This window comes from Saimiri boliviensis, chromosome 1 (genome assembly GCF_048565385.1).
Source record: "Saimiri boliviensis isolate mSaiBol1 chromosome 1, mSaiBol1.pri, whole genome shotgun sequence".
NCBI lineage: Eukaryota > Metazoa > Chordata > Mammalia > Primates > Cebidae > Saimiri > Saimiri boliviensis.
In genome coordinates this window covers 115,936,285-115,958,719 of record NC_133449.1, presented here as the reverse complement: position 1 = coordinate 115,958,719, position 22,435 = coordinate 115,936,285, and the positions used below count along the sequence as shown (strand labels likewise).

Genomic DNA, 22,435 nt, shown 5'->3' with positions numbered 1-22,435 from the left:
CTTCCCCTTCCCTCCCCTCCTTTCCCCTCCCCTGCTCCTGTGGCCCCCTCTCCTCCCCACTTCTCCTCTCCCTAGTCCCCTCTCCTCCCCTGCTCCTGTGGCCCCCTCTCCTCCCCACTTCTCCTCTCCCTAGTCCCCTCTCCTCCCCTGCTCCTGTGGCCCCCATCCCCTTCCATACCCTCACCTCCTCTCCTCTTCTCCCCTGCTCCTGTGGCCCCCCTCCCCTCCCCTCCCCTCCCCTCCCCTCTCCTCCCCTCCCTTCTCCTTCCCACCTTCCCCTCCCCTCCCGCCACGTTTCTCCCCCAACTCTGGGCAGCCATGCCCTCCCCTCCTGCCCCTGCTCTTCTCTACTCTGCTGATTCTGACCCAACTCCTAGCTCAGCCCGTTGTCCCCAACCCTGCCCCTGCTGAGCACCTTCTTCCTCTCCATGCACCCCTCCCTCTTCTAGGCCAGGTGGGCTCAGGCGCCCCAGGCCCTCCTTAGAAAAGCCGTCTCTCTCATGTGCAGTGGTCCCACCTCCCAACCCTGCCACTGCCATCCACCCCCTATTAACTGTAATTTTGTAAGAAGAGTGACTTGTTGGTTTAATAAATCTCTAGTTATTGTAATAATTTATTGGCTGCCATAATGTATTTATTAGTCACCTGCCGTTAATAAAAAGTACCCGCTTTCCTAGCGTGAGTGTGGTGTGTTGTCAGGGCCCAGGGAGCTCCTACCAGGTGCATTTGCCCAGCATGTGTCCTCGGGCCCTGCCCTGTCCTGGTCCCAGGACCGTAGGCAGCCTGGTGGAGCAGGAACACTTCTGCTGGGGACAGAGGATTGGGGCGACTGGGTGCCCTGTCAGGATCGCCGTCTGGCACGAGGCTGCCCCATTCTGCGCCGAGCCACCTTCCTGTCCTGGCGAGTTTGGCTGCTGCCTGGACACTGCTGTGAGTGACGCACCAGTGGCCTTGACTGTACTGGCACGGCTTCCTGCTGCTCCTGGGCATCCACTGCAGCGTGGGGCAGGTAGAGGTCTGTGGCAGGGGCTGTCGGCCATCTGTGAACCCTGGATTCTTTCTCTTTTCTCTAATGGTAGCATCTCTGTTTTTAACGTACCCCAGCGTCTGCTTCCTCCAGGGTGCTTGTAAGGATGGGCTATGCTCTCGGCTCTTTGGTGACTGGTTCCAGGCAGCGTGCCGAGGGAGGGTGGTCAGGCCTGGGGGCTGGCAGGGCTCTCAGTGCCGGCATCTCCCCTGCCTTGCAGAAGCTCCCGTCCTCACTGCCCTGCTGAGCACCCTCTGCCTCCGTCCCCCACCTGAGTCTCCAGAATCAGCCGTCTTTTGGGGCTCCCTCCAAGGCCCTCTCCCTATAAAGCCAGGTTTGGTTCAGTCTGTCCTCTGCTCCCCAAGCCCTCCCCTGCACTGCCACTCCTGAGACCACAGACTATGCGTCGTCTTTCTCCATGTAGACTCTGAGCTCTCGGAGAGCAGGAGCCTAACGTGGTCATTCTTATGTCTTTGGGGCAGCCTGGCAGAGAGCCTCAAACACAGTCAGTACTGACTGGAAGAGCGAGTGCGTGTGAGTTGTGCTCTGCAGCCCTGAGGCATGGGGGCTGTGGAGGGGCCGAGCCTTAGCCAGTAGAACTGTGGAGCCTGAATGAGCCAGCCTTGATTTCTCCTCCACACCTAAGCTCGGTGGTGGCCAAGGAGCACAGTCCCCACTCCCAACTCAGGGGGCACAGTCCCCACTCCCAACTCAGGTCACCCAAGTGGCGGTTCCTGGCAGTGCCTAGGCAGATGTGCAGTAGAGGAGGGAGCGCGGCTCTGGCTGTGGGTTTCTAGCTCGTTGTGCAGCTGCGGGCCCAGGTGGCTCTGTGGCGTGGGGTTTTGTGGGTTTCCAGCTCTCTGTTACGCAGCTGCGGGCCGAAGTGGCTCTGTGGAGTAGGGAGCGTGTTCCTGTGGAATCCTTTTGGTCTCAGAGCCTCGCCACTCTGCCCTCATATGTGGCTCAATTAGCTTGAGTGTGGGGAGCCTGAGGCCCTGAATCTGGGTTCACTGGGCCTTAGAAGCCTCTGGCTGTCCTTTTATGAACAGACCCTAACAAGGTGGCTTGGGGCAAGTGAGACCTACTCCTCCCCAGTGAGATCACACAGATGACAGGAAGATGCTCCTGGGGATTGAGAATGAAACGTACTGATTGAGGACAGGAGAGGTGATGAGATCATATGAGTCTACTGAATCTGTGTAGCAGAATGTAAAGGCAGTGCCATGTACTACAGCTCCGGGGGTGGTGGGGGACTAAAGCCGTGCCAGCTGTCCAGGTGCCCCTGAGAGGCAGCTGAGAACTCTGCCCTCTCCACCTATCAACTTCAGCCAGTAGGAGCAGGGGCTGGGGCTGGCCGCCTTTATGTGTCCTGGTGGAGTGACCCAGGCGTGGGAGAGATTCAGAGTGGAGGACTGGCCGTGAGGTGCACGGGGCCCACCAGCTGTTGTTAGCATCGGTTCCTCGAAAGCTCCGCACAGCCTGATGATAGGGACCGGAGACACCATTGCATAAGTTCTGGATCTGGCCCAGCTGTGTCACCGAGGTGTCCCCTCAGGGCGGGTGAGGTTGCTTAGACATGAGGCAGGGAGAGTGTCGGCACAGCGTGGGCCTCGGTGCCTGGTGTGGTCACTTCATCTTTGTTGCCCTCCTTCTGCTCAGAGAGGATGGCGTGGCGGGAACCAGCGATTCGTCAGCACCCACAGTGTGCTCGTCCCTGGGGAGGGGTTCATCTCCCCGTGAACAACGCCCAGTGGTGTCTACACCAGCTCTCTTCTTTTTCCTGTTACTTGTGTCACTCTTCTTACTTCAGAGGTAGAGTTTAGCCTGGGTCACCTCTGGGCTTTAGATCCAGGAAGCTGGGTTTACAGTGGGCAAGCTCCCAGGGCTAGGACGGGATCCTTGGGGAAAATAAGGGAAACTGTCCCTTCCTCCCCCTCCCCGTGCAGAAATGGATTGGTTTACAGAGAAAGATGCCCTTCGTACTGCCGAGAAACAGACTACCCAAGTGAATGTGTTCAGCATCCCAAAGCAGAGTTCTTGCCCAGGGCAGAGGCTGGCCCCTCGGTTCAGCGTCTTTGGGGTGCTCACCATGTTCATCCATTTGCTAAACAGCCTCCTGTGTTCAGGGCAGCCCTCCACATCTGCCTTGCTTAGAACGCCATGCAGGGTCAGATGCGACTGAGTAGGACCCAGACGGAGGTGCAGCCAGTCCCCCAGGCACTCTTGGAGTGAGCCTCCCAGGAGCCTCTCCCCTGAGTGGTGGCCCCCAGGATGCTGGCAAGACCTGGCATGCCGTCCCCTCAGACCACGGGAGGGGCCTGGAGTCTCGCAGCACTCCCAGAGGACATTCCGCAGCCCAGGATGGGCCCAGGAAGAGAGGTCTAGGCAGGAAGGGCCAAAGCCCAGCTGTCTGGCTCCAGTCCAGCCTCCACTACTCCCAGCACACCGCCCCCCACTCACACTCAGATGCATACTGCACACAGGCACACATACACAGGCATACACACACAGACGCAAACAGGCACACATTCAGGCACATGCACGCACACAGGCATGCACACAGACACGCACACAGGCATGCACACGCAGAGGGACGCACACAGGCATGCACACAGGCACACACAGGTATACACAGGCATGCACACACACAGGCACACACAGGCACACATACATAGGCGCAACACAGGCATGCACACACACAGGCACATGTACATAGGCACACACAGGCATGCACACAGGCACACGTACACAGGCACATGTACACAGGCACGCACATAGGCACACACGCAGGCATGCACACACACAGGCACGCACACAGGCACAACACAGGCACACACATAATAGGCACACAGGCATGCGCACACACGTGTGCTGGGAGACCCTCCCATAGCTGGGAACTCTGCAGTGAGGAAGCCTGGGTCACCCTGTCCTCGGCCTCCCCAGAGAGCCATGGCTGGTGCCCAGTGTAGTCTCTGCCTCTGGCCCTGACATGACAGGTGCTCTGGAAGCAGAGAATGAGATGTGCTGTGAGGTGTGACAACTCAAGTTCCATCTGGCAGCCTCTGGGAGGAGCTGCTGCGTAGCCCCGCCCCTCTCTGTCAAGCCTAATCCTCTCCTTCTCTTTCCCTGTCTCTGTGTCTCCCTCCCACTGTCTGTCCTCTCTCCTCCCTTCCTGCGGCCGCAGAACCGCATGCACGAGTCTCTCATGCTCTTCGACTCCATCTGTAACAACAAGTTCTTCATCGATACCTCCATCATTCTCTTCCTCAACAAGAAAGATCTCTTTGGCGAGAAGATCAAGAAGTCGCCTTTGACCATCTGCTTTCCTGAATACACAGGTGGGTGCCAGGCAGTGCTGTGTAGGGGGAAGCCCTCCCCTGGCTCAGAGACAGGCTGCTGGGCCAGCACCGCTGGGGCTGGCTGGCATGCGGAACCCACTACAGGAGTGTGGTGGGGGCAAGGAAGAAACAGCGCTGTGCCACCAGGTTTGGGCTTCCAGGACACAGCCCTAGGCATGGTGGGAACGACCCCTCCTAAGGTATATGTGTTATGACCAAGGTACTCAGGAGTGACATGGTGGGGAGCAGGGCGCAGGACAGCATCACGGGCTTCCCCCTTCCTCCTGGTCTCCCTCTAGAAGAGGTCTCAGGAGAGCCTCCTGTAATCTCAGCAGTGGCCTCCCCTCACCCCTGCCCAGGGCCACACAGCACCTTTGCATGAAACCGAAAGGTGGACATGTGGCCTGTGAGCGGGCCTGGGCTGCCTCTTGGCCCCACCTGCTTTCTCTACTCCCTGCTTCGGTGCCTGGAACATGCTTCCTCTCTGCAGCCTGGGCCCAGCCAGACTCCCCAACCCCACCCGGCATCATGCCTGCTCTCCCTGCCTAACCCCAGCCTCATCGTGCTTCCTCTCTCCCCTTCTTCCTCAGCCCCCGGTCTTTGCCCCAAATCCAACCACTCCAGCTATCTGCAAGCCTCCTCCATCCCTGCCTCCCTTTCTGCTGCCTTCTCGGGCTGTTTTCTTGCTCTCAGGGGAATGTATCACAGACCTTCCCCGCCAACCCCCAAATGAAACTTTGCAAATGGATGGATGAGAGAGGGTGGCTTCTGTGGGGTAAGCCAGCTCTGGGGTGCTTCTAATGGCTAAAAGCAGTGCTGATAGAATGCCACAGCCCAGCCGTGGTCCCTCTGGGGGCTGGGAAGCTTCTGGGGGTGCCTGGGGTAGGAGTCGCCTTTGCAGGCTGCACAGCACAGAGGGCCAGCACCCTGCCATGGAGGAGGAGGTGTCCTGTCATCCACCAGGTCAGGGCACAGGTTGGCTGGGCCAGGAGCCCATGTTCTGACAGCTCCAGAGCAAGACTTTGGGCATGGGCCCAGTCCCAGGGCCACATAGGTCCCCAGGCCCAGCGACAGGGCTCCCAAATCCAGCAGAGGTTGATGCTGGGCGCCCCACCCTTCCCCACAGCTGGGAGCAGTGTATGAAGAAGGCCCATCAGCTCATTCTGAGCACAGCCCACGTCCTCACTGATGCTCCACGCTAATGTAAATTTACAAGGTGGTTCTTGCCCTTCCCAAAGTGCAGAGCAGGAGATGGGCCAGGAGCTGTGCCCTGCCCTCGAGGCTCTTGAACAAAGTCCCAATAGGGCGCGCAGCCCAGGCCGCCTCTGGAGCCAGACCCCCTGCAGCTCAGCAAGTTGCTCAGTCACCTGTGCCTCATTCTAATTTGGGCACCATAGTGGATAATCATGCCCACCCTATGCCCACCTCAAGGGTAACTGGAGGGACGGCTGCTTGGTCCCAGGTCTACAGAAGCGCTGGCTGTGGCTGCCATTGGTGTTATTCACAAGATAGAAACCAGGGAGAGGGAACTGGTCATGGAGGAGGTGCCCTCTGCAGGGTGGAATGAGGGCAGGAGGGCACAGGACAGGCCCCGAAAGGCCAGCCCCAGGCGACCCTTGGACAGAGCCAGGCTGCAGCTCGCTCCGGACAGCCACTGCTGACCTCTCCCGACCGCAATGATAGAGCCCAGTAGGCCCCCTCAGGCCAGGGCCACCCTCATGGGCAGGCCCAACCCTACGGCGCTTTCTTGTCCAACATCCCACTGGGGCCTGACTTGAGAGTGGCCAGTCTCACTGCTGTGGAGTGCAAGTACTAGGCCAGTCGGAACCTGGGAAACATGAGTTTCTCCAGGGCCTTCAGAGGGAGCCAGTTTGAATTCAGATGATATCATGGATGACAGATGGTCACCAGTGTAGTGGCCCTGTGGAGCGCAGGCCTGTGAGGGCACAAAACAAGTAGCAGGGGTGGGGCAGGAGGTGGCCAGCTGTCTAAGGGACGTGTGGGTCGGCGTGGCCAGGCCGCAGCTGTGTGAGGACGCTGGGCTTGGCAGACACAGGAAAGGCATGGGGCGCTCCTCCCACCTGGACGGCTGCCTGTGGCCACCTTCCACCCTGAGCTGTGCCCGGCTCGGCTATCTCTGGACAGGAAGCTCCTTGGCAGGGTCCACATGGGTCGCTTTGTCCAATCCTTAACAGCCGTGCTGGGGGCTCGGGCTGGCCACCCTTGGCATCTCTGCACCAGCGGATCAAGGATAAGGTTTGCCTTGTGGGTTTGGGCACTCCTGCTGGGCTGCCCAGAGCTGGTCTCTGCCGTGACACCCCACCCAAGGATGTCCCCACCCCCTGCCCCTTGCCCCTTATATTTGCTGATCACTGGCCTAGAGTACCGGGCTGGAGCCAGGTCTTCTGGTGGCCTTTAAAGGATAGGAGGCACTCCTTGCTGTGGAAGCCTTCCAGCGGCCCAGTTCCACCACCTCATCCCGCGGCTCGGGCCCTTGGCCCACAGTTGGAGGATGAGGCAGGGCCTCTGGGGCAGGGAAGGGTCATCCCACATCCAAAGTAGCATATCGTTTCCGTTCAGGCCAGATCCTAGTGGCACTGAGGGAAATGGGACATCTTTCTTGTTTGGGGCTTTTCTGCACTCTGTCTTGGTTCATATTTTAGGATCTTTAATTGAAAACTGTCCACACGGCAGAGTCACGAGAGCTTGGGTGGCAACTGGGTGGAAAACTGTCATATTACCCAGAGGTGTGCCCTGATAGCCCCACCCAGCCCCAGCCAGGATCAAGGGGACGCCCAAGGAATTGGCGGGGACAGAGGGCCCCCCATTGGCATCATGCATGCTGATGTCCCATGAAACTTCCTGCCTTGGGGACACCAATGCCCCCATGTCCTGGTCACTCGTTCAAGAACCATGACTACTAAGGATATGCTGCCAGCCCTGCCGAGTGGCCTCTTCTTAGAGGAAACCAGTGAGGAGGGAGTGCAGGTCCCTCTGAGTGCCCACCGCCTTCCTGGGCAGGCCCCTCTCCAGACTTTGTTTTCTTGGTTTGTTGGAATCAGCAGGATTGGTTTAGACCATGGGGCAGTGCCTCAATCTGTTCATCTAGGAGGCTAAAGGGTCCCCTGTAGCCACTGCCCTCCCAGGCAGGGCTCCCAGGTGGATCTGCTATAAAAACAGCAAGAGGTCTTGCGAAGTCCAAGTCTTTACCATCGCTGGCCAGGCAAGCGCTCAGCCCGCGTATGGTTGGTGCAAAAGTCATTGCAGTTTTGCAGGCCAGGCGCAGTGGGTCACACCTGTAATCCCAACACTTTGGGAGCCCAAAGTGGGCAGATAACGAGGTCAGGAGATGGAGACCATCCTGGCTAACACAGTGAAACCCCATCTCTATTAAAAATACAAAAAGTAGCCAGGCGTGGTGGCATGTGCCTATAGTCCCAGCTACTAAGGAGGCTGAGGCAGGAGTATCACTGGAACCCGGGAGGCAGAAGATGCAGTGAGCTGAGATCACACCATTGCACTCCAGCTTGGGCAACAGAGCCAGACTCCACTCAAAAAAAAAAGAGGTAATTGCAGTTTTGCTATCAAAAGTAATGGCAAGGCCAGGCGTGGTGGTTCACGTCTGTAATCCCAGCACTTCGGGAGGCCAAGGCAGATGGATCACCTGAGGTCAGGAGGTTCAAGACCATCCTGGCCAACATGGTAAAACTTTGTCTCTACTAAAAATACAAAAATAAGCTGGGCATGGTGGCACGCGCTTGTAATCCCAGCTACTCAGGGGACTGAGGCAGGAGAATTGCTTGAACCTGAGGTGGAGGTTGTAGTGAGCCAAGATCGTGCCACTGCATTCCAGCCTGGCAAGAGCAAGACTCTGTCTCCAAAAAAAAAATATATATATATATATATAAAATGGCAAAAACACAATGACTTTTGCAGCAACCTAATAGTCATTTAATTTAAAATGCAACTACAGCTTGGAATTGCCCGGCAGTTCCTACTGCTCCCCTCCTGTCTCATCTCACTTCCTGGGACACACCACAACCCGCTTCTCCATGGCCCCAACTCTGTCCACCCACTGCGCTCACCAGGGCCTCTCCCTTTTCTTCTGTGTCTTGTTACAGGCCCCAATACCTATGAAGACGCAGCCGCCTACATCCAAGCACAATTTGAAAGCAAAAACCGCTCACCCAACAAAGAAATATATTGTCACATGACTTGTGCCACAGACACGAATAATATCCAGGTGGTGTTCGACGCCGTCACCGACATCATCATTGCCAACAACCTCCGGGGCTGCGGCTTGTACTGACCTCTTGTCCTGTATAGCAACCTATTTGGTAATGATTCCAGCACCCACAGAACAGCTTGCGTGCGCGCGCACACACACACACACACACACCCCACTAACAAATGCAAGTTGGTAAATAAACTTTAAAAAGGTATAACAAAACCTTATATATATATACAAATATATATTTAAAATATCTTTTTAGTTTGTACTAGAAAGAGCTGTGGACAGAACTGATCACCATCCCATAACTCATGGAGGTTTTCCTGGGACCCCACGTGAGCATGCACGTGTGTGTGTGTGTGTGTGTGTGTGTGTGTGTGTGTACACATTCACACATGTCCAGATGGGAACTTGGTTTGGAAGTCCCTCCTTTTGAGGATAGCCCCGGGGTTTTCCTCTCTGAGCCCCATTTCTGAGAGCAGGGGAATGGCAGAGGCCTGGCCTTGGCCCACCCAACTCTGCATTCTGCCCTCAGAACCTCCGCACCCTCAGTTCCGTCCTGCTCTTGGCAAATTCCAGACCCTTTCTTTCAGAAACGGCCAATGCCCTAAGCCTCTCCTCACCCTCCTGCTCTTGGCAAATTCCAGACCCTTTCTTTCAGAAACGGCCAATGCCCTAAGCCTCTCCTCACCCTACACTCCCAACAGAACAATTTAAGGTCGCTTCTCTTTCGGGTGGTGGTGGTTGTTAATTTCAGGAATCTAGAAGAATCATTGCTCCGACCAATCCACTGTCTCCTGAGTTTTCTTTATTCATGTTAAGATGACAAGAATCAGAGAACAGGGAGACTTGGTCTGCTTTCTAAAAGCAGCTGACAGTAGGGGACTGAAGTTCACCTGCAGAGCTGAAGCCAGCCCCGCTCCAAGAGGGCATGTGGGAAGGCGGGGAGCAAGGGGGGCAGGCGTGGCCTGGGGAGGGCCGGACTTGCAGGCCTGACCCAAGTCAGGGTCCTGGGGGCCCAGGCTTCCCCAGGCACCGGGGATGGGCTCCAGTGGGGTTTCTGACCCCTCGTGCTGCTGCCCCATCTTGCCCCATCCCAGCATTAGTCAGAATGTTCTAAAGTTTTTTGGTTGGTTGGTTGTTTTTTAAAATCAAAGAAAATGGTCAGACTGGACCCCTTATCTCTCTCTCTACAGACTGCTTCACGGACTCTTTGCTGTTGACGTTGATCTCCTGGTAGCATGACCTTTTGGCCTTTGTAAGACACACAGCCTTTCTGTATCAAGCCCCTGTCTAACCTACGACCCCAGAGTGACTGACGGCTGTGTATTTCTGTAGAATGCTGTAGAATCCGGTTTTAGTTGAGTCTTCACATTTAGAATTTGAAAGGAAAAAAAAAGAACATTTCTCATGTGCTTTGTAGCTTAAAAAAAAAAAAAAAGGAAAACTCACCATTTCATCCATATTTTTCTTTTTCTTGCAAAATAAAACATACCCATCTGCACCCATGCTTGCCCCCATCCCACCTTGCGGCATGGCCCCTGGCGCTCCTGCTGGGGTGCCAGGTCCATCTGCCGCCTGGGGCTCCCGTGCGGTGCACTGGTCCACAGAGTGTGCTCAGGCCGGGCTTTCCAGAAGGCCACATAGGCCACTGCAAACCCTGCTGCCTGCCGGCCGCCCAGACACCACAGACGCCACCTCGCGGCCCTAAGCCACTCCCGCCACACACTCACTCCAGGTTTGTATAGAAAAAGCACAGCTCTCACTGGCCAGTAGCTGCCAAAAAGAACACCCATCGTATATGGAAATCCAGCCCCATAGAAAACAATCTGCCCACCGACCCCCTCTCTATGGATAGCCTTTGTGGGGTTTTTTTGGTTTTTTGTTTTCTTAGTTTTTGTTTTTTGTCCTGCTGAGTACGATGTATTACCCCCCGCGGATCCGTTTTCCTAGTCCTTGGGAAACAGGTTGTGGTTCTTTCCCTTTGCCGCGTTCGATTTCTGGTCCCTGCCGACGCCCTTCGTGCGTGCGCCCCTCCCCACCTCTGCCTTTCTTTTGGTGACCTGTGTCCGCTCTCTCATGTGGGGATGTTTGTGCTGCAGACAAAAAGAACAACAACAAAAAAATTTTTAAATACCACAAGATGGAAAAAAAACACAAAAAAATTTTAAAAAGATGGAATGTAGTGTTTACATTAAAGCCACTGTTTTCATGACCAATCCTGTCATTTCTACTTTGACTAATATCCAAACCCCAAACCTCTTCACGGTTCCACTTTTAAGACGTAATCTTTGCTGAAGAAGACCAGTCACAGCCATTTCAAATAAAGAGGAGGCAAAAAGACAAAACACAGAAAAAATTAAAAAAAAAAAAAAACCTAAAAAGGAAAAAAGAAAAAAAAAAGCCCACGGGTCTTTGTAAGCCTTTCTATTCCCAATTGGTGAGGTTTCTGTGATATCTTACACACTGCCAGTCTACTTCTCTGACTAATGGAAAATTCCTGTGTAGCTCAATAAAAGAGAATGTTTGTCTGTACTCGAGTCTCACCCTGTGCCTTCCACCGATGGTTTCATGGGGTGGGCTTCGTTCTGGCAGGAGAGGGAAGGAGGGACTCGGCCACACATGCTGGGAGGCCAGCGGCCAGGAGTCCACCACAGGTCCTGCCCATCTGCTCAGTGCTGTCACTGGGGCCCCAGCTCAGAGCGCAGTTGAGGCGAGTGCCACCTAGGAACGAGGGCAGGGGGCCGCCACTTTCTCCCACAATGCCCTCTCCTCCTAGTGCCCGGCACCTTCTCACCCTCACGAGGTTTTGCTTTTGAGAGTGAGGTGGAAGTGAGGCTTAGGAAGGAAGAAATGCAAGGAGAGCAGGTGAGCCCCCTCTCCTATCAAGCAGAATCCTGTTTCTTCTGCAGCCAGTGGTCCCCCAACAGTGGGAAGATGAGTGGTCCCAAGAATGAGGCCAATTGCCTGAGCCCATCTGCACCCAAAAGGTCCCAGCCACTCACTTGCCCAGGAGGAGCTTGGGCCCAGCCTGACAAGGAAGGTTGCCTTCGGTTTGTGCCCCAATTGCACCTGGATGCCAGGAAGCCCCCTGCAGGCTGGACACACAGTTGGTAACCCAGCAATTCGGTGGGGCACACGGAGTCTAATCCCTGTACCTCCCCCAGGCTGTAGGTCTAACCGCCCCCGACATTGCCCGCTTTTGCTGTGATAATTAGCAAATCAGTTGCAACAGCAGCCCACTGAAATCCTTGCATAACGTGCATGTGCCACTTACTGGCCAAGCAGCCAAGAGCATCATGCGTCACGGCGTCTTCAGTGAGACGGGGAGCCCCCAAGAGGTCAGTTACCTGGAGTCCTCTCCACATTCCAACAAATGGGAATTATAGGCTCAGAAAAGCCTCTCTGGCCAAGTTCCAATAGTCTTTTGAATCAAGGGGGTGGAGGGAGGGGACATTGTTTCAGAGACTATGGAAGAACAAGAGGTACTGTTAGAAACACGCAACCAGTCCAGGGACCCCTTAAACCTCTTCTGCTTTCCCCCGGTTCCCCAAACTCCAACTTGTTACCTGCAGAAAGGAGCACATGACCTACCCTCTCTATTGAGAGGAAGGTTTGCAATCCAGGCCACAGCTCGACTTTGTAACAAACTAAGATCCACATGGAAGGCTGAAGGAAGCCCTAACGTTTTCTATATATGGCATATTTGAATTTCTCTAAAACTGAGCCATATTCTAATAGGGTTCTTTCCCAACTTTCAAATGAGTTTTGCAGACAAAACCAACAGAAGTTTCTTTGACTCATTTTCCTTAGAAGGGAGGTTGCAGCATTTTTTGGAAAGGATGCAGCAAAAAGGCCAATTCAATTGGAGCAAGGAGAGTGGTGGCAGAACCTATTATATGTATTTTTAAAGCTCCACAGTGATTCCTTCCCGCCCTCACCCCCCACCACCACCCAGTTTATCTGCGCACACAATTGGAAAAAGCTAGTTTTATAACCAAATCAAATAGGAGACTTTACTTCCAATGGCACCTAAAAAGCTTCTAAAAGAAATTCGGAGAAAATTGCCTCTATTTAGGAGGTAAACAAAAAGATATCCATCATCGCCACCTGTGGAAACCCTCCAGGTCTTTGATCTCCACCCTGAAACTCATACTGAGACTATGCGTCATGGCGTCTTCAGAAAGTCCCAGAGCCGCTGTGAACCTCTTCTGGCTCTGGTGGCTGCAGATTCCCAAACCGTTTTTCACCACCCAATGAAGACGGGGCTTCAAGATGCACCTTTGTTGCCTAGCCGGCAGTTGCTTAGGGCAATAAGGTAATTAAAAGAGTAATTGTCTAAAGGGGGAAAATGAACACAAAACTATCCATCAAGATTATAAAAATGCAGATCCAACACGTTCGTTTTTCTAAACCAGGACTAATGACTGACCCTGATGTTGGAATGTTAACATCCAGAGAATGATCGCAGTAACGTTTTGGCAGAGATCAAATCTGAAATCAGTTAAAATACTCAAACTGCCTGCTTTGGATCCCCTGCAAGATTTAAAAAAAACAAAAACAAAAAACAACAACAACAAAAAAAAACCAGTGGCACTTTCACTGCTACAGCTGATTTCATTCCCAGAGAATCAATCCCTTTTGGTTTGCTATCTTCATGACTTTTGATGTTTGGGGATACAGCTTTGCCTCTTGGGAGAGTATCTTTGGTTAAAAAGACTCAAAATCCAGAAGTATCAGCTCTTTGTCCCAGCTAAAATCAGGTAATAAGAGACTTGAAAGGATTTTTTTTTTTTTTAAATAGCTCTAGAGTTAGAAGTCAGCTTATTAATTAAAAGCCAATATTCAAGATACATGTCTACCTTGGTAAGGCTTTCCTACTTTTTCTCTTTTGGGATCCTTTTTTTTGGGCAGTATTTTCTAGTCGACTGGAACCCCCTCTTTAAAAAAAAAAATACGTGTTTGTTCTCTCTGTGCGCTTTGTTTCCCAAGCATCCTCCCGCTTAACTTCCCCTTCTCCCTCTCCTCTTCCTCTTTGCCATCTTGGGTACCACAAGAAAAGATCTAGAGGGGACCTCTAATGACTCAGAGCCCTTAAGGAAAACAGAAAAAGCACCACAGACTCCTCTTTTGGGGAGAAACCTGTTTTTCCCCCACAGGACCCCAAGAGTTGCAGGCAGATTCCTCTCAACTCTGCCCTCTTCTGGATTTCGTGACTGGATCTCCTCGGCCGAAGACTGCTCTGTCCCACACTATGAGGGCCTGACCTTGCATGTGATGGCTGCCAGAGGCGGCTCACCCCAGCTGTTGACAGTAAATGATTCCACCTAAAGGCTCCCCAGTGATTCTAACAACAGCCAGGTTGGAGCCACGTCTAACCTCACAGAAAAGCAGCAGCCCTGCGAGGCGGAGGCCCCAGATGCTGGAGGGCCTTTGAGGCCAGGCGGGCGGGCACTGCTCTTTGCCAGGGCTTGTCGGCAAGGCCGCAGCTTCCTTTTCCATGTGTGTCCTGCTCCAGCAGAACTGAAAGCCACCACAGAGAGGATCAAGTCTGCTGGCTACAGATAAAAAGGCACTTTGTCTACTTAGCCCAAGAAGCCGCCTGGGCACCTGGATTCACATCAACACAGTGAAAAGAGCCACATGCTCCATCATCCTCTATGGTACATAAAAGCCTCACAATTCAAAACAAAACAAAAACGCAAGAGAACCCAGGAGGTCAACAAAACAGCGCCACTAAGAAAACGGAGGGGGCAACACAGCCTCATTCCCAAAGAGCCCACAGAGGCCAGGGGCAGCTCAACCACCATCCGCCAGAGAACCTGGCCACGCCTTGTGCTGCGCTTACAAACCTGGACCCACAGCCCAGCCTGCGCGCTGCTTCTCCAGGCACTGGGCATGAAGGCCATCTGCCTGACCCTGCAGCCATCCAGGGCAGCAAAACGGGTCCTGGGAGGAGCCCACCATCGTAACTGCCCTTAGCACCTGAGGCACCTGGACGCCCCCAGGAAGTGGCGAAACCCTCAAGGGTCCAGGTGTGAAATGGATGGGCAGACTGAGGACTTCGCTTTTTGAGTCATTTTAAGCTACTTAAGCTCCTGCTCTCAACAGTGTGGTATGGCCGTCTTACGAGTCAAGACCCTCTAAAATCAATCTAAACAATTGTTTCTTTTCACACATTAGAAACAGGCAAACACATGGAATTAGTAGCATTTATAATGGGTGCAACGTGTAAAGTACAACATAAATTCGAGGAGAGTAAAAGAATCTTTTGCTAGCCACTTACCTGAAAAAAAAAAAAAAAAAAAAGATATAAATACAAGGGAAAGAAAAATTCAGTTCTGCCCTCTCCAAATATACTAGGAAAAATAAAAGTTCTCAATTCAAAAAGATGGAAAAAACCCCTCCACCAACCAAAATAGTGCTCACAAAATCTATATCAAAATGAGATTTAACGTTGGCACTTCTGCAAAAAGCTGCCTTAGCTTCCAGCCACACACAACACACTAGTAGAGTTTGCTTTTTATTATTATTATTATTGTTTTACAATAAAAACAAATAGCTATGCTCTCAGCAAAACAATTTTTTTTAAAAAAATCACAGAAATTTACTAACAGCATTTCAAGGTAAGGCTTTTGAAAGATTTATTGAAATAAATTATCTTTGCCTAAAAATGTACCTATCACCTTTTTCAATTACTTTTCAACATTCTAAAAACTTTCAGTTATGTAAAATACATTTAACTTTGCCAATAATTATGGATAATACTGGATTCTTCCCAAAAGGACTACCACAAACAAATCTTTCAAACAGTAAAAAAAAAAAAAAAAAAAAAAAAAAAAAAAAGTAATCCAATGGGGCATAAAACTGAAGTCTGTAACCTACGACTGCACAGTTCAGATCCTTAAAGTTAAACGTAAAGAATTTGAAGAGATTTGGGACCTGGGTCTGCTCCAAGGCATGTAGGTTTACACCTTACCTTCTCTGTTGAATTAAACCAGGAAGAACACAGCTATGAAAGCGCAGTGCTCTCAGGGTTAAAGATACAAAAGTTATCTTTTATTTCTTCAGTAAAGCCCTTCAAGGTTTACTCTCCCATCTCGCAAGGCCCACATCTTGTTCAAGGACCAAACCCACAGGCTTCAGCATTGCCTAATTTACTTGACCAATAAATGAAAACCATAAACCAAAGCTTGCTGCTTAACACTCCCCAGGTCCACAGGGGACAAGGAAATGCTGGGAGGGGAGGGGACCCATGGCACGCACTCATGAGATGCAGGAGCGCCAGAGCCACAGAAATCCAGCTGGCTTTGGATTAGGGTCTCGGAGTCACTCACGGATGTAGCGGGACAGAAACGGGTGATTCCGTCTCACCTACAGCCCCTGGGCTTTCCCCGCTCTGTCTCAGGTATTGAACCAAGAGTTCCTATTCCAAGTTGCCCTGCTGGCTCAGGGGTCCAGGAACCCATGGGTCTGGCCTCTGGCACAGTCTGCATGCTTCCACAAGGACAGCAGTTTGCTAACAGATGTTACCCCATGATGTGGGGGCGGGCTCACACTGGGCGTCTCCCCGACACGCTTCCTGCTTGATGTGGTGCTCAGGACACCTGCATTTGTGGGATGTACGCATGAGGCAGGAGTTGAAGCTGCCTGCAGGCAGGCGACTGCTCACTCCCTCCTGATCGTCCCCCACCCCAGGCAGTCCAGTCAACACCAGAAGAGATCATGGCTAGAGTTAAAATTTGCAGTGTTTCTAAGGGGAAGGAAATGTCACACAGAAAGTATTACAAAGAAGGATTCAATCTGTCAGCTGTCCAAACACTGTGAGACCACATGCTTTATACAGCGGCAATGCAGTCAAGCCCGCTTCTCCACGCGGCGAGCAGAACTGGGACAGGCCTCCCCCGCAGGAGGCGGCTGAGGGAGGCGAGGGAGCGCTAGGAGGTCTGCTGCTTCTGAAGCCTCCGTTCTGCGGCGGCGGCCAGCATCCTTCGACGCAGGGTCATGGGGTCGGAGGACGCACCTTCTGAGGTGAGGAAGCTCTCTGAGGCTACGTCATCTTCAGAACTTTTGTTCAAGAAACGCCTAGAAAAAACAGAAGAGTTTTTTCTCTCACATGGGAGAGAGATAGGAACTGCGGAACACATCCAGAAGGCTGATTTCACATCTCCCCATGTCTAGGCACCTTCATGAAGCTGTCATGCAGCACCACCCATGACAAAGACATCCAGCCCCCAACAGATGGGCGCAAGTTCTCTCTGCACCAGGGAGGAACCCTCCAGTGCTGTTCCACGCTGCCTCTCCCTGCCCACCCCTCCACCCACAGGCGCAGCACGGAACCCCACAATGACAGGGTCCACCGGGGCTCAAACCCACTGGATGAACGCAGTGCTAACCCTGTCTTCAGGAGCTGAGACAAAACCCCTCTATCCACAAGATGCACCTGCTGCAGCTGCCACCAGCCATGGGGGTGTGACACACAGATGCGCCCTGTGTGTTCACAACGCTCAGCTGAAAGGCAGAGTGGTCAAGAGGCAGGGCCTGGGAAGAGACGCCACGGCCAGGCCAGTGCTAACCTCTCCAGCCTCCATTTCTTTAGCTGTATGTCAGCCAAATGGGTTAACAGTGCTCCCTCTTAGAGCTATTACAATAATTCATATAAAGGTCTTAGAACAGCTTGGCACCCAAGTGCTCGCTCGGCGAGCGTGGCCAAAGGGGTCCAGGGGAGATGACCAGTGACACCAGCATCAGAGGTAGACCAGTAGGGCCCAGTGTTATCAGATGCTCTGGTTTTTCAAGAGAGGCTTGAAATCTGAGTTTTGGGGTGGCATGTAATGGCTTTTCACTGTTGGCATCTGTTTAAAAAGAGAAGATGACATAGGCCTGACAATGGCCTTTAGCCACTGGTTTTTGACCTGGATTATGCCGAGCGTGGCTGGAGAAGCGACTCACTTGCGAGCCTGCTGCAGGAGCTCGTCCTTACGCTGCACCAGCATGCGCTGTCTCTCATCAGCAGACTTGGAGAAGCGGCTCCCACGAGCCTCGAAGTCTTCCACCTCGCTGGGCTCCATTTCCACCTCACCAAAGTCCAGTGTCTCCTCCAGGTGAGGATTGAGGTCCAGCGGCACACGCTCGGTCTGGACACAGCGGAGGAAGCAAGGAGGTCGCTGTCAACATAGGCCTCCGTCCTAAGCAGGTTCCCTGCCTATGGGGCACCCCAGACAAGGGTGTTCTGGACTCAAAGAGTGGGCTGCTGCCAAGCAGGGAGGCAGAAAATAGGAACCATACGCTACCGGTAACGGAGCAGGCCTGCTGCCTACGGCTTGAGTAGCACTAAGAACAGGACCTTACTCACAGAATGTTCCATACCAGAGGGTAAGTAAACGATCACCAGCATGAAAAACATAAGCAGCTTCAGGCTGCACTCTCAGAATATACTACCAACACGTCAACTGTGAGTTTACATCACAGGGAGTTTTCTGTTCACTTCTACTAATTGCTCAACAATGTGAAACAGTCTTACCAAATCTTCTGCACAAATTTTATAACCTCAATTGACTCTGAAAACAGAGGTAAAAATAATAAATGCTAAGCATCTATTTATTTATTTTCTTTATTGACAGGGTCTCACTCTGTCACCCAGGTTGGGGAGCAGTGGGACAATCTCGGCTCACCGCAGCCTCAACCTCCCCAGGCTCAGGTGATCCTACCACCTTAGCTTCCCAAGTAGCTGGGACTATAGGCTCATGCCAAGACACCTGGCTACTTTTTGTATTTTTTGTAGAGACAGGGTTTTGCTATGTTGCCCAGGCTGGTCTCAAACTCTTGGGCTCAAGCGATCTACCCACCTCAGCCTCCTAAAGTGCCGGGACAACAGGTGAGAGTCACTGTGCCCAGCCCTAAGTATCTAAGAGACAGGATGGATTATATGGTTCCTTGGCTTTGGCTGAAGCTCCAAAGTCCATGACAATGCCCGGGCACCCCTGCATCCTAGCAGGTGCCCGACCACCTGTGCTGCTCACGCTCCCAGATGCAGACCTGGGCTGGCCAGGGTCAGCCCATTGTCTGCTTCTAGGCTATGACAGGGTGGAGGTGGGTACGGCTGAGGGGCAGGCTGTTTTACTTCAGAGTTCCCGCCAGACCCACCCTCACTTCTTCCTGCCTTCAGCTAAGCTCAAGAGGGAACTTCAAGAGAACCACTCATATCCCCTAGAGTCAGGGAACGGAGGAACTGGTGGCTGCATACACTTGAGAAATCTACAGAAAGAAACTGGGAGTAGCCAATAAAAAACAGGGCAGCGGGGAGCTGTGATGGGAACACTTTTGCCTTCCACTGACTCCAGGCAACAGTGTGTGTCCTGGAGCTTGGACGGGGCTCCTGCGCGAGGGAACCAGCCTAAGGAGGTTGCAAACAACTCTGCCCAAAAGGACCACTTGAAGAGATGACGAGACACCCATGAAGGTGGGAGTGGTCATCAACAGCCAGCCTAGGGTCAAAAGAAGTATATTTGAGGAGGTTTCTGGGGCCAGATGGGGCAGGGAGAGAGTTGGCACAACATCTACATATATATACATACACACAGGCTGGGGTCTCACTGTCCTATCCTAACCCTCTCCTCTAAGCTCTGAGGCTAGAGCAGGTTAGAAAGAACGGTGAGGGTGGGCATGGTGACTCACACCTGTAATCCCAACACTTTGGGAGGCTGAGGCGGGCGCATCACGAGGTCAAGAGATCAAGACCATCCTGGCCAACATGGTAAAACAAAAATTAGCTGTCTCTACTACAAATACAAAAATTAGCTGGATATGGTGGTGCGTGCCTGTAGTCCCAGCTACTCGGAAGGCTGAGGCAGGAGAACTGCTTGAACCCTGGAGGTGGAGACTGGAGTGAGCCGATATCATGCCACTGCACTCCAGCCTGAACAGAGCGAGACTCTGTCAAGAAAGAAAGAAGGAAAGAAAAGAAAGGAAGCATGGTAAGTGAGGGGGCAAGGAGACGTTGGAAAGACAGGAGCAGCCCACCACAGCCCTGCTCTGTGGGGCTGCAAGCCTGACTATTACCAGTCCGAGCGGGGGCAGGGCAGAGACCAGAATGCCTCCATCGAGTGGAGCCGATAAGCCTACAGGGCTACACTGAAGTTTCTGTTAATTGACTGTATTCAAGGACTTGTTATTTCTTCACAAATGACCAAAAATGTTGCACAGACAAATGACCAAAATATTGCACAGCAAGGTTCCTTGTGAAACATATACTTTCTAAAATATATATACATTTTAGAAATCTTCATGCTAACTCTAGAAGGAGAGGTGGAAAAATCCAGAGACTGAATGTGCTGTACCCACAGATGCCCCCAAGCCCATCTGGTGTCCCTATCTCAGCTTCGCCAGCTATCCAAAAACTGGAAATGCAGACATGGACCCCGTCCTTAGAAGCCATGCACCATTTCACAAATGACGCATAATCCAATTACAGATGTGGATATGAAAATCTTAACCCAGCAACAGATTTGAAGAAATCCTAGTAGCGTTTACCGTTTCCTATTTGTAGAGAAAAACATAAGAGGTGAAAGTTTGCATCACTTACCAGTGCTTCTAGAAGAGACCTTGTGCACCCTGGTAAGGAAGGCAGCGCCACCCTAAACCCAAGCCCACATGCAGGAAAGCCCCTCACAGTGCAAACACAGAAACGCAAAGGCGGGGTTGTCCAATTTTTATTTGTGGTTGCATAAGAAAGTGCTCTGACATGGTAACTGAGGCAGTGAATGGGATCACAGAAGAGTAGTGGGAACCAGGGACGCAGGTGAAGGGCGGAGGGCATGGGCGGGGGAGGGTCAGCCCTGCTGCTTGGGGTTAGGGTGGCCACCTCAAGGCACCCAAAGTGGGTCACCAGACAGATCTGGTTCTCAAGAAAGCCACGCTTCCCCCAGCCCCAACCAGTTCAGGCGGTCTGTTTTGCAAAATGCATGGAAGTATCTGGAAATCCTGAGTTCGACAAGTGAGGTGTAGGGGAGGGCATCTCAATGGCCTCAGCCCCCTGGAGAGCTTGCCCTATGCCATCCCCATCTGGGTTTAGATGGGTCCAGGCACCCTCCCAGTCCCGAGCCCAGCTTCCTCCTGCCTTTCCACGGGCTCTCACCCAGGCTCAAGGTTGCAGGGCTGGCCCAGGGAAGCACGACCCCTTTCTCCTCCACACATGAGGGCAATCCCCAGGGAGTGGCTGCCAGCCCTGGGTGGAAACACGGGCCACACCACAGATACAGCCTGATTGGCTGCCCTTCATCATTGGGGCAGATACAGCAGTTTCTTTTGTACTCTTGCCCTCAGCCTCACAGGCATCAGGACTGAGGAAGACCACTGCCAGGACCACATTTCCCCGCCACAGTTCCATGAACTCACCCTTGTTAGAGTGCGGGTCTTACCTGAGCAGAATTTTCTCCCTCTTCCTGGTCACTGCTTGGCCTTTCCATGGGACTGTTCAATGCAGGTCTGATACTATCTGACCGCTGGAAGAGAGAAAGTACCACAGACAGTCCACAGTCATTCAGAAATCAAATCAGACTCAGGGAAACCCTGGAGTGCAGAGGGAGCTGTGGTACCCAACCCAGCCTGTAACGTGAAGGAAGTCTACAGCATCACAGAAATTAAATTGCCTTAAAGATGAAAAGCAAGACAAAGGAGCCTGGGGCGTAACCTAGAATTCCACGTCTGAGAGTCAATGAGAGTCAGCAACCGGCCCCACATTTAGTTTCCTCTTGAGTAACAGTAACGAGGCAACAAAAACAATGATAACAGCAGATAACACTGACTGAACACCTAAGTCCGTGCACGGCACCAAGGAAAACCGGGACGTGACTGTTTATCTTCACATCCTATGAAACAGGTGCAGCTGTTATTCTCCGTCTAGCCAGTTCAGGATCTACACAATGCTGCAGACACTCCGGGGACCGGCCAGCACCCCTCAGGTCTCGCTGCCTCAGTGCTTGCTGGCTGGCCAGTGTCTGTATTTCATTGCCTGAGGACTTTCTCTGGCTACATGAGGTAATTCAGCCACTCCAGAGGCAGCCCTCAACCAGCGAGGAAGGGAATTGGTCTATGAACACCCCAGCTCCTCATCTCCCTCGAGGCATATGTTCTACACTGGATCCCAGAGGCACCAAATGGGAAGGAGCTTCAGTCACCCATGGTGGTAACTTGCTTGATAACAAACCCATTACTGGCCACCCTCCTTTCCCCAGCTCATGTCCCTACCCATAACCTGTGATTCCTGTGGCCACTTCCCAAATTTAACTACGTGCATTCAAATCTTTGTCCCAGGGTCTGCTTCTGGGGAAATCCACAGTCAAAGCCAGGTCAAATAGCTGAGAACTGGGAATCACATCTAATACCTCAGCCCATGTGACTAAGTCCATGCTCTTCCCCGCTTCAGAGAGTCTCAGGTTTTACAATTTTATTAATAGATTCCCACATTTTTACATACTAAAACTGAATAATTTGGGGTAGATTATTCCCTGCTCATATATAAATTCTGTGGTCCTGCCATCAAAGTGGAGATCTGACCTTTTTAAAAATCAAAACTACCACTTCAGATAGATGAATGGTAGCTAGTAGAACACCACACCAGTGTGCAAAGCCAACTAGGGACAGATGGCACTAGCTCCTGGAGCGGGGTGTTGGCAAACTACAGCCTGAAGGCCAAGTGCACTACTCTAATTATTTTTGTAAATAAAGTTTTATTGGAACACAGTCTTGCTCATTTACTTAAATACTATCCATGGCTGCTGTACTGCTATGACAGCAGAGCTGAGAAGCAACAAAGATTATGGGGCCTAAAATATTATC

At 52.3% G+C, this 22,435-nt stretch overlaps 2 protein-coding genes across 2 annotated transcripts in view; one reads left to right on the top strand and one right to left on the bottom strand.

The window, feature by feature from the left end:
- GNAO1 (G protein subunit alpha o1) overlaps positions 1 to 11,131 on the top strand; it is a 167,488-nt gene extending 156,357 nt beyond the window's left edge. Inside the window, exons 7-9 of the mRNA XM_003943452.4 lie at positions 4,212 to 4,365; positions 8,487 to 8,702; positions 9,793 to 11,131. Of these exons, the coding sequence (XP_003943501.1) occupies positions 4,212 to 4,365; positions 8,487 to 8,674 (342 nt within the window). The 3' untranslated portion in view covers positions 8,675 to 8,702; positions 9,793 to 11,131. The remainder of the gene's footprint in view (positions 1 to 4,211; positions 4,366 to 8,486; positions 8,703 to 9,792) is intronic.
- Positions 11,132 to 16,326: 5,195 nt separating this feature from the next.
- AMFR (autocrine motility factor receptor) overlaps positions 16,327 to 22,435 on the bottom strand; it is a 56,189-nt gene continuing 50,080 nt past the window's right edge. The window contains exons 12-14 of the mRNA XM_003943454.4: positions 21,016 to 21,099; positions 17,549 to 17,733; positions 16,327 to 16,681 (exon numbers count right to left, since the gene is read on the bottom strand). Coding sequence (XP_003943503.1) covers positions 16,534 to 16,681; positions 17,549 to 17,733; positions 21,016 to 21,099 — 417 coding nt within the window. The 3' untranslated portion in view covers positions 16,327 to 16,533. The remainder of the gene's footprint in view (positions 16,682 to 17,548; positions 17,734 to 21,015; positions 21,100 to 22,435) is intronic.